General features: G+C 49.9%; 1 protein-coding gene across 1 annotated transcript in view; it reads right to left on the bottom strand.

Annotated features, from left to right (window-relative positions):
• LOC120388108 (deleted in malignant brain tumors 1 protein-like) overlaps positions 1–16,437 on the bottom strand; it is a 79,556-nt gene that overhangs the window by 1,640 nt on the left and 61,479 nt on the right. Inside the window, exons 2-5 of the mRNA XM_039509701.1 lie at positions 11,444–11,773; positions 6,980–7,303; positions 2,395–2,721; positions 1,938–1,973 (exon numbers count right to left, since the gene is read on the bottom strand). Coding sequence (XP_039365635.1) covers positions 1,938–1,973; positions 2,395–2,721; positions 6,980–7,303; positions 11,444–11,765 — 1,009 coding nt within the window. The 5' untranslated portion in view covers positions 11,766–11,773. The remainder of the gene's footprint in view (positions 1–1,937; positions 1,974–2,394; positions 2,722–6,979; positions 7,304–11,443; positions 11,774–16,437) is intronic.

Raw genomic sequence — 16,437 nt, 5'->3', positions numbered from 1 at the left:
GCCCCAGGGCCCGACTCTGTCCCCCGCGCACAGTAGGGTGACCAGACATCCCGTTTTGGCCAGGACAGTCCCTTTTTTAAACCCTGTCACAACCGTCCTGAATTTTTTGGCAAATGTGGGCATTTGTCACAAAGTGGGGGGCAGAGGAACATTGGGGGGGGGCAGGTGGCGATGCCAGCACCGTGCAGGGGGAGAGACAGGGGTCGGGTGGGGGGCAGGCAGGGGTCGGGTCAGGAGCGACACCAGCCCCAGCCTGGCATGAGGGGGCTGGCAGGACTCGGGTGAGCGGCTCAGACCAGCCCCGCAGGGTGGGGGAGGAGGGCTTGGGCTAGCCCCATGTGATGTTCCATTTTCCCTCTGGGAAATATGGTCACCCTACCCCACAGGTCCCCCCCCCAGCCAGAGGCAGGTTAATGTTTCCTGGCACCCTGGGCCAGAGCAAGTGGGGGCCCCTCCCTACCTCTTCCGCCTGCAACCCCGCCCAGGGCCCCATCCTGTTCTGCCCCTTCCCCTGCAGCCCTGACCCTGTTCCACCCCCACTGGGGCCCCACAATCCATTTGTTCCTTTCTGTGCCCCCCACTTCAGCCCCAAGGCCGGAGAAACTCTGTCCCCCCTGCCACAGTCCCGGGGCTGCAGTGGGGAGCAAGCATCCTCCAGTCCCGGGGCCGCAGCGGTTGCCAACTTCCTACTCGCAGAAAACCAAACACCCTTGCCCTGCCCCCTGCCCCACTCCTCCTCTGAGGCCCTGCCCCCTGCCCCGCCCCTTCTCCAAGTCCCTGCCCCTGCTCACTCCATTACTTCCCCTGTCGCTCGCTTTACGCGCCCTCACTCACTCACTTTCTCCAGGCTGGCTCAGGAGGCTGGGGGGCTCTGGGCTCTGGCTGGAAGTGCAGACTCTGATGTGTGGCTGGGGATGAGGGATTTGGGATGCAGGTGGGGGCTTTGGGCAGCGGGGGTTGGGCTGCAGGGGGGGGGTGCGGGCGCGCGCTGGGGGGGGGGGGTCTGGGGGGGGGCTGGGGGGGAGGGGGGGGGGGGGGGGGCGGGTGCGCCAGGCTGGGCCCGAGAGACACAGCGGGCAGGAGGGGGAACAGGCCGCTGGGGAAGGGGGCTGAGGCACGGCGGGGAGAGTGAGGGCTCCAGCTGGGGATGCAGGCTCTGGGGTGGAGCTGGGGATGAGGGGTTTGGGGTGTAGGTGGGTGCTCCAGGCTGGGATTGAGGGATTCAGAGGGTAGGAGGGGGATCAGGGCAGGGGGTTGGGGCCCGGGAGGGACTCAGGGGTGCAGGCTCCAGCTGGCGCTAATCTCAAGCAGCTCCCAGAAGCAGCAGCTTGTCCCCTCTGCGGCTCTTATGAGGAGGTGCGAACAGGAGGCTCTACGTGCTACCCGGTCCACAGGCACAGCCCCCACAGATCCTATTGCCTGTGGTTCCTGACCAATGGGAACTGCGGAGGCGGTGACTGGAGTGGGGGTAGCGTGTGGAGCCCCCTGGCTGCCCTATGCTTAGGAGCCAGAGGGAAGACACGCCACTGCTTCCCGGGAGCCTCAGGGAGCCTGCCAGCCCAGCTGCATGGAACCGCCAACCAGACAGTCAACGGCCCGGTCAGCGGTGCTGACCGCAGCCACCAGGATCCCTTTTCAACCAGGTGTTCCAGTCAAAAACTGGACATCTGGTCACCCAATATGGGACATCCCCCATCCCGCCTACCCAGTGCTTCTGCCAGGGACTGAGTTCAGGGCACAGGGGCTTTCCCCACCCCTCTCACCTGACACTTCTGCTAGAGCTCTGGGCTTCTGCTTCCCCAGGGTGGATTTTTGCTGGTGGTGGGGCACCAGCTCCCAGAGGCCCCTCCCCAGCTGCTTCTAAAGGCCCTGCCCCCTAGACTTCTCCCCCAGACCCCACAGGCTCTCTGCCCCCCAGATCTGTGCTCTGGGTTTACCTGCGGGGGTAGCAGCCTCCAGCGCCGGAGCCAGGGCTGGCAGGAGAGGAAGCCCCATGGTGGAGAAAAAAAATGAAAATGAAAAAAAAATAATTGGAGATATACCAATCTCCTAGAACTGGAAGGGACCTTGAAAGGTCATCTAGTCCAGCCCCCTGCCTTCACTAGCAGGACCAATTTTTGCCCCAGATCCCTAAGTGGCCTCCTCAAGGATTGAACTCACAACCCTGGGTTTAGCAGGCCAATGCTCAAACCACTGCTCAGAGACCCAGGAGTGGTGCCCCAGGCTGAGCAGGGCTGTGGGAACTGCTGGGACAGCCAGTAACCTTGGTGTGGTGGGCAGGAGCCCTGGCACTGCCCCTTGGAGACCGGCCTCCCCCTGGCATGGCCAGAGTGTCACTCCCGCCCACCCCGTGTCTGCAGGAACGTGGGCACGGCTACGGTGCTGGGCACTCACCGGCCTGCCTGGCACACACCACGCTGGCCTTGTAGCCACGGCCACACTGCCCGGGATCCAGCTGGCTCAGCTGGCACTCGCTGATGAGAGACTCCTGGCCTGAGCATCTCACGCTGTCCAGCCAGACGTCACCGGCCCCTTGACCAAACTGAACTCCCAGGGCTGACTGTGCCGTGCCGCAGCCCAGCTGCTTGCACAACACCCCTGCCTCCGGCAGGCCCCAGCCGGCGTCACACACAGCTCCCCAGGTGTTGTTAATCAGCACCTCCACTCGCCCGGAGCAGGAGTTTGAGCCATTCGTCAGCCGCAGCCTCAGCGGGCCCTGATCTGAAACACAAAGCACAGGGCGTGAGATACAGGCGCCCAGATACCCGACACGGCTCGCGGATGGGGTGTGTGTGTCTGCACAGAGCAGAGAGGAGCCGTTTCTATTTCATCCCACCTGCGTGTGTGCATGTGTGCGCACACACACACACAAACACACACACACTCAAACACACGCTGCTACACAAGCAGACACACACACAGTCCCATGCACAACCCCCATTCGTTGTTATGCTCACACACACATTGCCTCAAATACACACACTGTCACACGCACACATACTGCCATTAGGGTTGCCAACCGTCTAATCACACAAACCCAAACACTCTTGCCCCGCCCACTTCTCCGAGGCCACGCCCCCGCTCACTCCAGCCTCCCTCCCTCTGTCGCTTGCTCTCTCCCACCCCCACTTTCATCCAGTTGGGGCAGACGGTTGGGGTGCAGGCTTTGGGAAGTAGTTTGGGTGCGGGAGGGGGCTTAGGGCTTGGGTAGGCGGTTGGAGTGCAGGAGGCAGATGGGAGCTGCAGCCAATGGGAGCTACGGAGTCAGCGCTCAGGACGGGGCAGCGTGCAGAGACTCTGGCATTTTAAGTCTATACAGGAAGAAGACTGGGTGTCTTTCTCTGATAACTCAAACAGAAGTTGTGGCCTTGGCTCAAGAGAGATTCTCTTGCCGAGTTTTGCCGATGGCCTGACTCAATGCTCAAAACGCTCCCTTCCAGCCTTAAACTCTATTACCCTAATACAAGAACTAGGGTAATACAAGAACTAGGGGTCACCAAATGAAATTAATAGGCAGCAGGTTTAAAACAAATAAAAGGAAGTTCTTCTTCACGCAGCGCACAGTCAACTTGTGGAACTCCTTACCTGAGGAGGTTGTGAAGGCTAGGACTATAACAATGTTTAAAAGGGGACTGGATAAATTCATGGTGGCTAAGTCCATAAATGGCTATTAGCCAGGATGGGTAAGAATGGTGTCCCTAGCCTCTGTTCGTCAGAGGATGGAGATGGATGGCAGGAGAGATCACTTGATCGTTGCCTGTTAGGTTCACTCCCTCGGGGGCACCTGGCATTGGCCACTGTCGGTGGACAGATACTGGGCTAGATGGACCTTTGGTCTGACCCGGTACGGCCTTTCTTATGTTCTTATGTTCTTATGTTCTAAACAGGCTCCACGCACAGAGACAGCATGAGAATGGGAGAACAGGCTCTCTCCTCACCACTGAAATGAAGCCACCTCTTGGGTGGGCCAGGCAGCTGAGAAACAGGACAGGGAAAAATGGCCCAGCTGTTTAGAACAGGAAGCGAGGAAGCAGCCTGTGTCCAATCATAGCTCCCAAAGAACATTACAGGTTCAGGATTAATTAACTAAGATGAAAATTGGCCACAAGAATGGGGATACCAGACCTACTCTTGACAAAGTGACCCTCGTTTCTAGTCCATGTAATTGGCTATGGGCTCAATTTGATACCATATCCAACCAATGAGGCCTGTGATTACACAGTGCCCCGTTGTGCCATAGCGGGGCAGGCAATCATAGATTCATCGACTTCAAGGCTAGAACGTACCTTTGTAAACATCTAGTCTGATCTCCAGCATAGGGCAGAGAACTTCTCCCAAAATAATTCCGAGAGCAGAGCTTTTACAGAAACATCCATTCTTGACTCAACAATTGTCTGCAATGGTGCCCAGAGCCCGCAACCCCAGGGGGCTGCTGTAGCTCAGGGCCGGTCCCCCATTAAGCCCTTGGGGTGCTGAGGGACGGTGTGAAGTATCACATATTGTTCTCTCAGTTTATATTTCTGCTACCCTCAGGCATACAATGCAATCGTCATCAACTTTCAATGTAATGGTTAAAATGTAACGTGATCAGTTTTAATACATTTCAGTACATCTTAAAATAAGGGATGGGTCGGCATCGTACGGGACAAATCATTGACATACGGGACAGTGTCTTGAAATGAGGGATGGGTGGGCACCCTAATAATAATTCTAAACCTAATAATTTTAAATGTATCATTCATTGGCTCCTATTTTACATCTTGATATTTCCAAGTTAAGAAGCAAGCAGAACCACCACTAATACACACTTGCCCTTGACAAGATTAAATCTAGATGAGGCAATACAATAGAAAACATACTCAGAAAGAAACCCTGTACTTGCGGAGGGAGTAAGACTGCATTACCTAACATGGCTTTTCCATTTCTAACGTCTATGACCACATAAATGTTTGCAGGATGCAGGACTGCCACAGCAAAATCACAATGAACTTGGACGTAACAGAACAGGTGTTTGAGATCCCTTTCATATTCCTGTGCCTGTTCTGGAATGGTGTTTGAGTGGGGCCAGGTTCCTCTGGGATTCCATCTTTAATTTCCTGTAGCTTCATCACACAGCAACACTAACACTTCCTCCATGAGGATGAATAGGCAGGATACGACTTTCTTCAGAGCTACATTTACTGGCCAAAAGAGGTCACTCAAGAGCAACATTATTGATCCCAGGAGCTAACCCCTTTGCCTTTACAGACCTTTTAACCTGGGGAGCGAGAGATGTACCCATATAAAAAATACTACAGTGTATTGTTCCAAATGAGTGGTCTGAAACACTGTAGTTAACCATGTTTAAGCATGATTCTTGCAAGAAAGGTGGTAATAGTTTCCAAACTCAGAGTTAACAAGGCCAACAAATCCCAGATATGATCCCACAACACACATGGAAAGAATCTAGCACAGGGTACTAGTATCACTACTGCTGTCAGGATTGAAGAGTAGTGGATAATAGCAACTGCAATTTTGTGAAATAGATCCACTTCCAAAATCAAAGTGTAAAACATACTCCATGTGTATTCAATGTGGAAAGGGGGAAACATGGATGTTACTGACTTACAGCTGATAAAACTCACAGAGCCAAATTTGGTCCAGTTTATTTAAAGCGCTGCTCTACTCAAAAAGTGTTTGTGCAGAAACTGCATTATGGTACTTAACAGAGCTGTTCTCTATTTTTCATTGAGTCATATCTGCTGATAGTGTCAAAAATAAGCTTTTACTACTTTTTTTTTCCTCTTAGCCCCAAAGAGTCAAACTCTAGCCACCCATGACAGGTCTAGACTGTTCTTAAAAACCTCCAAGGATGGGAATTCCACAGCCTCCCTAAGACCTTTTCCAGTGCTTAGCTATACTTAGAGATTTTCCTAATATCCAACCTAAATCTGCCTGGCTGCAAACTGCAATTGGTGGACATGGAGAACAACTGATCACCATCCACTAACAACCTTTTACATATTTGAAAACTGTTATGTGTATCCTCAGCTTTCTTTTCTCTAGATTAAAGATGCCCAGTTCTTTCAATCTTTTCCTCATAGGTCACTTTTTCTAAACCTTTTATCATTTTTGTTGGTTTCCTCTAGAGTCTCTCCAGTTTATTACAAGTTACATTTAAACAGGGGCATACACATTGTCTTAACATTCCTAGATATTTTACCATTAGTGATCACTCACATTTGCCTCCTTTATCCAAAGGACAGAAGACAGCCATGGGTGAATTGACTTGGTTCCACCCCTTATTCCATGAAGGCCTACCAGGATATACTACAGATGGTCCTGAGCAGCAAAGTTTGGGGCAGGGGTTTTACTTCACAACCATCTATAATATTAAATGAAACCCGTACAAGAAACCACCATTATTAGATAACTTTTTTCTTAATAAACTGTTCCAGAGTCAGGGCCGGCTCCAGACCCCAGCGCGCCAAGCAGGCGCGTGGGGTGGCATTGTCCCTGCAGGGCGGCATTTGGCTCCGGCGGACCTTCCACAGTCATGCCTGCGGGAGGTCCACCGGAGCCCCGGGACGAGCGGACCTGCCGCAGGCATGACTGCGGAGGGTCCCCTCTTCCCGCGGCTCCGCTCGAGCTCCCGCAGGCATGACTGCGGTGGGTACGCTGGTCCCGCGGCTCGGACGGAGCTCCCGCAGGCATGCCTGCGATGCTCCACCGGAGCCGCAGGACCACGGGACGGTCCGCAGCCACTTCTGCACCGGCCGCGGGACCGGGAAGGGCGGCGCGGCGCCGCCCTGCTTGGGGCGGCGGATTTTCTAGAGCCGCCCCTGCTTACTGTGACCCCCAATGGGTTCCCCGCAGGACAGGCCCTTAGCACCATGCTGGGACATTGGAGTCAGCGCTGACTCAGATGGGAGCAGGGTCTGTGCTGAAAGCTTCCCAGTCCGAACCCAACAGCACCCACAGTAATATCATGGAGGGTTACCTGAGCACACAACACCAGCATCTTTTCCATGGTTACAGCGATTGTCTCCCCTAAGCCGAGCCATGCAATCGGAGAGGGCAGCTTCTGTCCCTTTGCAGTTGACGTCATCCAGCCAGATATTCCCTGATCCTTGCCCAAATCGAGCCCCGCCTGGGGCTGATAATGCCGTCCCACAGCCCAGCTGCCTGCACACGACTCCAGCATCAGTTACGTCCCAGCCGTCATCACACACGGTTCCCCACTGCAGGTTGTGAAGCACCTCGACTCTCCCAGCGCAGTGACTCGGGCCATTCACCAGTCGGAGCGGAATCTGCTCTGAAATGGCTGAGTCCACAAATGCCCCAAGGGAATAAACATTCAGGGAGGTTCCTGTGCATCTGAGCGCTAGTGACCTTGGGGAGGGGATCTCCCTACACCCCCTCTGAATTTCACCAACACCCCCCGCCACAATTTTGTGAACTTGTTACATGCAGTGTTGCCAATTTAGTGATTGTTTGGAAATTTGATTTCAAATTGAAACATAAATACAAACTTTAAAAGCATATACAGTCTATGATAAAATATGTGTATCTGAAAAAGTACAATAGATTTGAAAAGTATGAACATAGACTAGCTTCCTTATACAGCTGTTGTTTTCATGACAATGTCAGTGCATTCATTTCTGTGATGTTGGCCAACCTAATAATTTCACATGATGATTTGTACGCAAAATCTAACTGAGCTCTCCCTGACAGCTAGTGATGAGTTAGGGGCTGGGGGGAAAGGCTTCAGGACCAGATTGTAGTTACATTCACACCTAATCTACCTAGGTATCCAGCAAATAGAGCTGTGTTGCCCAAGTGATAGATTTTGGCTGGGGTGGCGTTACAAATCACTTGAATGCAAGGGGGTAATGAAATGTTGTTGTTCTTATTGTATGAGTAAAGGACAGTAGAACTGTACTTAGCCTGTGCTGATTGAGGGCAGAGAGAGAGAGAGAGAGGGTGGCGACAGGTGTTTTGCTTGATGGTCTGTCTGAGTCACAAGTATTATTTGACCTCCCATCTCCAGTGTTTAAAGGCAGAGCTGATTAGCTCCATAGATAGTGTTTTGTTCTGTTAAGTGACCACTGCAGCTGAAATCACTGATAATCAGGTCTAAATGCTTAGTCCTGCTGTGGGGCCTGTGTTTCTGTGGAAGAGACGGCCCAGCCTGCACTAGCAGTGAGGTTCTCCCACTGAGAGCTTAGCTGAAATCACTGAGAGCTGGTGGAACCTCAAGAGACCAACTCGCAGAGGTCACAGTGGCAGGTGGTAGCAGAAGGTGACGGTGCAGGGCCATTGGCAACAGAGCAATGGAGTGAACGGTGGCACAACGCACAACAGAGGCCAGAGCAAACAGTGAACAGCTGGAGGAACGAGCAAGGTGCATTCCTGCCCCCTAACTGGGAGGTGAACTCATGTGAAAGCACCCCTGAACAATCTGAGTCTCCACTGACCAAGGACAACACCCGTGAGTGGGGTGCAATGGAGGGAAAAGTGAGGGGCACGTTAAATAAACATTTGTTTGTTGGACTATATTTTAGTGACTGCGCGCCAGAATGCTAGATTTGTGACTGGGAATGGAAACTTATATAAATATAAGCAACAAAGAATCCTGTGGCACCTTATAGACTAACAGACGTTCTGCAGCATGAGCTTTCGTGGGTGAATACCCACTTCTTCAGATGCAAGATGCACCCACGAAAGCTCATGCTGCAGAACGTCTGTTAGTCTATAAGGTGCCACAGGATTCTTTGTTGCTTTTACAGAACCAGACTAACACGGCTACCCCTCTGATACTTTATATAAATATGTTTCCTAGTAGGCCAAGATTTTTAAAATGCATTATTTGCCAGGGTTATCTCACATTGTTGTTATCTTGAGAGGTCATTATGTTGGGAAGTTTCTGTACTGAACACTTTTATTATTATAATTAGTTTTATATAAGAACGGCCATACTGGGTCATACCAATGGTCCATATTGTCCAGGATCCTGCCTTCCGACAGTGGTCAAGGCCAGGTGCTTCAGAAGGAATGAACAGAACAAGTAACTATCAATTGATCCATCCCCTGTTGCCCATTCCCAGCTTCTGGCAAACAGGCTAGGGACACTAAGAGCATGGCGTTGCATCCCTCCCCATCCTGGCTAATAGCCACTGATGGACCTATTCTACAGGAATTTATCTAGATTTTTTTTTGAAATCCTGTTATACTTTTGGTCTTCACAGCATCCCCTGGTAAAAAGTTCCATGGGTTGACTTTATGTTGTGTGAAGAAGTACTTCCTTTTGTTTTTTTTAAACCTGTTGCCTATTAATTTCATTGGGTGACTGCTAGTTCTTGTGTTATTTGAAGATTAAATAAAACTCCCTTATTCACTTTCTTCACACCAGTCAAGATTTTATAGACCTCTAACATATCCCCGCTTAGTTGTCTCTTTTCTAATCTGAAAATTCCCAGCCATTTTAATCTCTCCTCCTGTTTCATACCTCTAATCATGTTAGTTGCCAGTCTTTATACCTTTTCCAATTTCAATAGATCTTTTTGGGGATGGAGTGACCAGATCTGCACACAGCATTCAAGATGTGCACGTACCATGGATTTATATAGAGGCAATATGATATTTTCTTTCTTATCTATCCCTTTCTTAATGATTCCTAACATTCTGTTTGGTTTTTTGACTGCCGCTGCACATTGAGTGGATATTTTTGGAGGACCATCCACAATGACTCCAACATCTCTTTCTTGAGTGTTAACAGCTAATTTAGAGCCCACGATTTGGGATGTATAGTTGTGATTATGTTTTCCAATGTGCATTACTTTGCATTATATTTTCCTTATATTGAATTTCATCTGCTATTTTGTTGCCTAGTCAACCAGTTTTGTGAAATCCCTTTGTAGCTCTTCACAGTCTGCTTTGGACTTAACTATCTTGAATAATTTTATATCATCTGCAAATTTTGCCAGCTCACTGTTTACCCATTTTTCCAGATAACTTATGAATATGTTGAACAGTAATGGTCCCAGTACTGACGACCCCTCAGGGATAGCACTATTTATCTCTCTCCATTCTGAAAACTGATGATAATTTATTCCTAACCTTTTGTTTCCCATCTTTTAACCAGTTACTGATCCATGAAAGGACTTCCCTCTTATCCCATGATGGCTTAATTTTTTAAAGTCAATTTAAATTAATTTTTTTTTAATAAATTACATTTGTTTTAGAAATCTGGAACTGTTATGTGTTTTGGTGTACTTTGCATTATCCTTATGTTAAATTTGCATTATCCTAACAAAACATTTAATTTATTGATATCTCTTTTATATGTTGCAGGTAAGAGTGCAAATGAAAAGACAAAAAACAATGCAACAATTTTTCCCCTCAAAGGCCTCAAAAGCCAACCAAAGTGAAGAACACTTCAAGAACGAAGAATATATCAACGTGTCATCTGAAGGTTCTGTTGAGATGAGTTCCTGTCTGCATCCTGTAAAACTTGCCCATACCGGTATTGCCCTGGCCTCTTCTTTTATCATTCAGTGTTGAACGCATTCTAAAACAATATGCATTTCCTCACCTTTTGGGGGCAAAGCCAGACTTTAAGGCAACTGCTCCCCTACTTGGTTGTGCCAATCAGAAACGAACACAAACAGGTTTTGGGCCCCGTCCTCTATGACACTTCTATGATGTCATAGTTGGTACTTTAGGCCTGCCTGCCATGTGCAGGCAGGGAGAGGAGAATGAAAAACGAATCCTGTGTATCCTGTGTACACCCGTAACCGAGCCTGATCACCTCGAAGCCTCTCTCTCAGCTCACATGTTTCAAACAGAGTTTCTACGTTCGCCGGTCGTTATGCACTGGTATGTATTTGTAAGTATCGGTTATTACTAAATGCTGCATCTCTGTTTATAAATATTGTTAGTAGATATTTTAGTTATTGTGTGTTTTAAGTTTCATTAACTCTATTAGCTAATCATACGCTGCTCCCTTACCCCTTGTAATTATCCCCAATAAAACTTTAAATTGATTAACTTTAGTTGTGTGTGTGTCTGCAGTTTGCATTGTGACCCATATTCTCCTTGCATCCCTTACCAATATAGTCTATTGCCACGTGCAGCCTGGTAAATAACAGGCCTGCATTTTCTTTCGCCCCTGCGTGTACGTGGCAATCCACAGGTTCAAGTGGTATATTTACATCCGGTCAGCCTGAAGCACAAATACAGCTGCCTACTGAAGAACTGTGTGGGGGAAATGCAGTCAGCACTGACACCATGGGAAGAGCAACACTTACTGTGATGCCGAATCGGCTCCCTGCAGTACAGGCCCTTAACACCATGCTGGTGCACCGGGGTCAGCGCTGACTCAGACAGGAGAGCTGGGTCTGTGCTGAAAGCTTCCCAGCCCAATCCCTGCACCACCCACAGTCACGTGATGGATGCAACTTACCTGAGCACACAACACCAGCAACTTCTCCATGGGTACAGTTACTCTGTCCCCAAGGACGAGCCCTGCATTGGGAAAGGGCAGCTTCTGTCCCTGTGCAGCTGACATTACCCAGCCAAATACGATCAGATCCTCGCCCAAACTGAGCCTGACCTGGGGCTGATAATGCCGTCCCACAGCCCAGCTGCCTGCACACAACTCCAGCATCCTGTAAGTCCCAGCTATCATCACACACGGTTCCCCACTGCAGGTTGTGAAACACCTCGACTCTACCAGTGCAGTGACTTGAACCGTTCACTAGTTGGAGCTCAGCCACTTCTGACATGTTGGAGCCTGTAAAAACACAAGGGAATAAACACTTAGGGAGGTTCCTGTGCATCTGATCTCGTGTCACTGGGGAACGTAGCGTCTCCTGCCAACAGATCTGACTGGTCTCTGCACACAGCAACTGCCTGTCAAGGGCTCCCCACCACTGACCAGGCTAATCACTTGGGCAATGTTGAAGTTTGTCCACTCCCCTCCCAGCCAGCTGTCACCTAATTAGGCAGACTGGAGGGCAGTCTGGCCTACTTCTCTCACTAGAGCACTTAAAAAGATCACCCCCCGGCACTGCTGGCAGGAATCTCCTGGGGAGCAGATTTACACCCTCACTCCTGGCACTGGTATTCGCTCCAGTGCGATACTGTGCAGGGCTGCGGGGCAGATGCTGGCACAAGCATCTCGGTGATTGGGAGCTGAACACAGTCACCCATCTCATTAGTGGTTGCCTTAGCATGACATCAGCATCGAATTTACATGTGTAGGCACCATAGCTCCCTGAAAACCTCACCCAGAGTCCATCCCCCGTAGATCTGCCTGGAGCGCAGGGACGCCTGGCAGGAACCTGCTGCGCACCAGGCTGACAATGGTTCCGACCAGTGCAGAGGCAATGCACACTTCCTACAAGCAGATTGGCCCCCTCCTGAAGCAAACCCCTGCCCCTGCGCTTCCTGCTGACTTGCCACGACTGACTTGGCAACATCGTTTTGTGGCAGCCATTGCTGCACTTGTGTCTAGTGCTGCCAGCCCAGTACCAATCTCAGATGAATGATGACATAGCTGGGCTGACAGTTGTTTCCTCACAGAGGGGCAGAAACTCTGAGATAGAGACTGCCGTGCTGATGGATTTTCAGAAGCCCTAACTTGTATCTGCCTATTTGCAACCTGGGATGTAGATCCTAGGCTAGGCTTAATGGGCCCCTGACTGGCCTGGTCAGAGGGACTGCTGCAATGCAGAGATTTGCCTTAGGCCAATCCTCTCAGTGTGCCTGTGGGGCAGTAATACAGACAGTCACATGTTGTGGAGGAGAAAAGTATCATTAGCTGTCTGGACCTCAAGGATGCACAGTCAGGTGGCTGAACAAGCTTGAGGTAAGCATGGTGGGAATGAGCTCTCTCCTGACAGATAGTGATGAGCTGGAGAGAGGAAAAGGCTTCAGGACCAGACTGTGTTTACATGAACACACCCATGCTGCCTAAATATCCAGCAGACGGAGCTGTGTTGGCTGGTGCTGGGTTACGAATCACTGTAGTACTTAAACGCAGGGGTAGTGAAATGTTGTTGTCCTGATTGTCTCAGTAAAGGGCAGCAGAACTGGCTTTAACCTGTTCTGACAGAGGGGCTCACCCACAACTGAACTGAATTCCTTTTGGGCACTATCTTGATGTTTGACCGGCAAAGGCAACCTTGAGAGGCCATCTGCATTGCCGTGCAGAGTGGATTTCCGATATTTGATTTCATATGTGTGTGCTGAAAGTAACAATGCCCAACGTTGCATACAACTAGCAGCTAATGGGGGAATGCCTGTGTAGGGTCCAAAAATCGACGTCAGAGGTCGATGGTCTGTGAGAAGAGTAAACTTTCGCCCAAACAGGAACTGATGAAACTTCCGAATTCAAAAAACAATTCCTAATGCCTCACGTTCGATTTGGGCGTAGTTAGTTTCTGCTTTGCTTAGAGTGCGTGAAGCAAAAGCAATAGGTTTCTCTTCTCCCGAAGGCATAATGTGCGACACGACTGCTCCCACTCCATAAGGGGAGGCATCGCAGACCAATTGTAGAGGTAAGGATGGATCAAAGTGCGTTAGAACTTCAGAATTTAGCAATGCATCCTTAGCTTTGTTAAATGCAACATCACAGGCTTCAGTCCACTTCCAGGCCTTGTTCTGCCCAAGGAGCTCATGAAGTGGTTTTAGCAGTGTGGCTAACTGTGAGATGAACTTTCCATAGTAGTTCAGTAGTCCTAGAAACGAGCGCAGCTGGCTTACATTTCGAGGTGGGGGAGCCTCCACAATAGCTTTAACTTTTGCAGGGACTTATGAAGACCTGCAGAGTCAATGATGTGTCCCAAATATTCAACAGAGGGCTTGAAGAATTCACACTTGTCTTTGCGAACTCGTAGGCCATTCTCTTCCAGTCTTTGTAGGGTAGCCTCTAAATTCTTTAAGTGATCCTCTTCATTTCTTCCAGTGACCAGGATATCATCCAGATAGCACTGAACTCCTGACAAGCCACACAAGATCTGGTCCATAGCCCTCTGGAACAGGGCGGGAGCAGATGTTATTCCGAAGGGTAGGCGGCAGTATCGATAAAGCCCCTTATGAGTCACAATAGTCAACAGCTCTTGGGACTTTTCATCGACGTGCATCTGTAAATATGCTTGACTCAGATCAATCTTACTGAACTTTTGTCCCCCAGCCAGGCCTGCGAAGAGGTCATCGATGTGGGGAAGCGGGTATTGCTCTGCACACAACACTGGGTTGACAGTGACTTTAAAATCACCGCAAATCCGGAGAGAGCCATCTTTCTTCACTATTGGAACGATAGGAGTGGCCCATGAGCTATGGGTAACTGATATTAGGACTCCATTGGTGACCAGGCGCTCCAGGTCTGCTTCAACTTTTGGCCTGATGGCATATGGCACAGTTCGGGCTTTTGGATATTTTGGTGGACTGTCAGGTTTAATGTTCAATGTCACAGTGATTTCCTTCATACTTCCCAAATCATCTCCAAAAACAGCAGCATGTTTCCTTAGTATAGGGGTTAGACTGGTTTCTTCTTTAGTCATCCGGTGCACTTCTGCCCAGTTCAGTTGAATCTTCCCAAGCCAAGACCTACCCATTAAGGCTGGGTAGTTACCTCTCACCACAAACAGTGGCAATTTAGCCACCTGTCCATTGAGCTCCACCTTAACATCAATAGTGCCCAGCATGGGCACAGCTTCTCCCGTATACGTCTTCAGAACAGTTTTTGTTGCCTTAAGTGGAAAATGCTGTAGCTTTTCTTTATACACAGTCTTGGAGATCAGTGAGATGGCTGCACCGGTGTCCAGTTCCATGCGTATACGTTTGCCATCCAATAACGGGGTTACCCAGTATTCATGTGAGCCCACTGCCAAAGACAAAACATGCCGTGGCACTTTCTCTTGCGCTGAGGTGTCACCTTGATCATCCTGGGTCTGCTCTAGGGTATGCAAGGTTCCTCTTTTTGTCGGCCAGACCACAGGCCTCCTTTTCTTTTGTTTACAGGCACACTCAATGTGTCCCTTTTTGCCACAGTGTCGACACACCAGGTCCTTACACCAGCATTCTGATGCCTGGTGACCCGGCTTACCACAGCGGTAACATTCTTGACTCTGCACCGTTTTGTGGGTCGGTTCTTGTGACACTTTTTGCACCCTAGGGGATGCACCGATGTATTGCGCCTCCCTTGTAGCCAGTTCCATGGAGACAGCAATATCAACAGCCTTCTGTAATGTAAGCTGAGCCTCTGTCAGTAGGTGCTTCCATATAGCTTCACTGTACAGGCCACACACTAACCTGTCACACAGGGCATCATTTAACAGCTCTTTAAATTCACAGTGTTCTGCTAGCTTTTTTAAAATGGCTACAAATTGTACAACTGTTTCATCTTCCTTTTGGTCTCTTTTGTGGAACCTATATCTTTCAGCAATTACCACTGGTTTGGGGGAGAAATGGGACCCCAGGATTTCCACAATGTCACTGTAAGATTTAGTCTCAGGCTTAACAGGGTGTAGTAAGCTGCGTAGCAGGGAGTAGGTTTTAGCCCCTACAATACTTAAGAATAAAGGCACCTTCTTCGCTTCTTTAATGTCATTTGCAATACCAAAATGCTCAAAACGCTCAGTATACACATGCCACTGCTCTATATTCTCATCAAAAGGTACTCCTGGTCAGAGTAGCCATGATTTTAGTTTCACTTTCACAGTCAGTGCAAACAAGCAGTATTTTTATTTGTTTGTTTTGTACCTTGACTTCTACTTCCTTCTGTTACTGGAGCAGCACCAGGATGTCACCCTCGTCGCCACTTGTTATATCCTTTGGGGCAGCCGGTTTAGGAAGAATCACTTGAGGCCAGACAGCAGACAGCTAACAAAACCACCATTTTATTTACAGACTCAGAGAACTCACCCAGCCGGCTGAAGCTGGCTGAGCTATCCCCTAATAATCTAACTCAGTTACCATAGGAACCAAAAACCATGACAACCAAATACACAACAAACACCCTGCCACTCAATGCGTCCATGGCCGGCCCACAGCCCAGCTGCCTGCACACCATGGCCATATCGCTCAGGTCCCAGCCGTCGTCACACATGGTGCCCCAGTGCCCAGCCAGATGCACCTCCACCCGCCCGGCGCAGCGGTGGGGGCCACCTACCAGCCTCACCTCTGGCAAAGCAAACGCAGCTGCTGGGACGCCAGCTCCGGGGCTGTGCGGGGAGACCCCAGGGGCTGCAGGGACTGAAGGCCCAGCTCAGCGCGAGGCATTGCCAGTGAGTGCAGAACAGGGCAGAATGGGCTTTCCTGCGACACTAACCCTGGGCCCTTCTCCCGCACCTCCCTCCCGCCACATGCTGCACAGACAGGTCACTGAGCCCAGGAAATGGCGCAGCATCAGTGCCCCTGCTTTACAGAGGGGAAACTGAGGCACAAAGACAG

Source organism: Mauremys reevesii, linkage group 22 (assembly GCF_016161935.1).
Source record: "Mauremys reevesii isolate NIE-2019 linkage group 22, ASM1616193v1, whole genome shotgun sequence".
Lineage (NCBI taxonomy): Eukaryota > Metazoa > Chordata > Testudines > Geoemydidae > Mauremys > Mauremys reevesii.
Note: the sequence above shows the minus strand (reverse complement) of the source record. Positions and strands in the feature narration are given on the sequence as shown.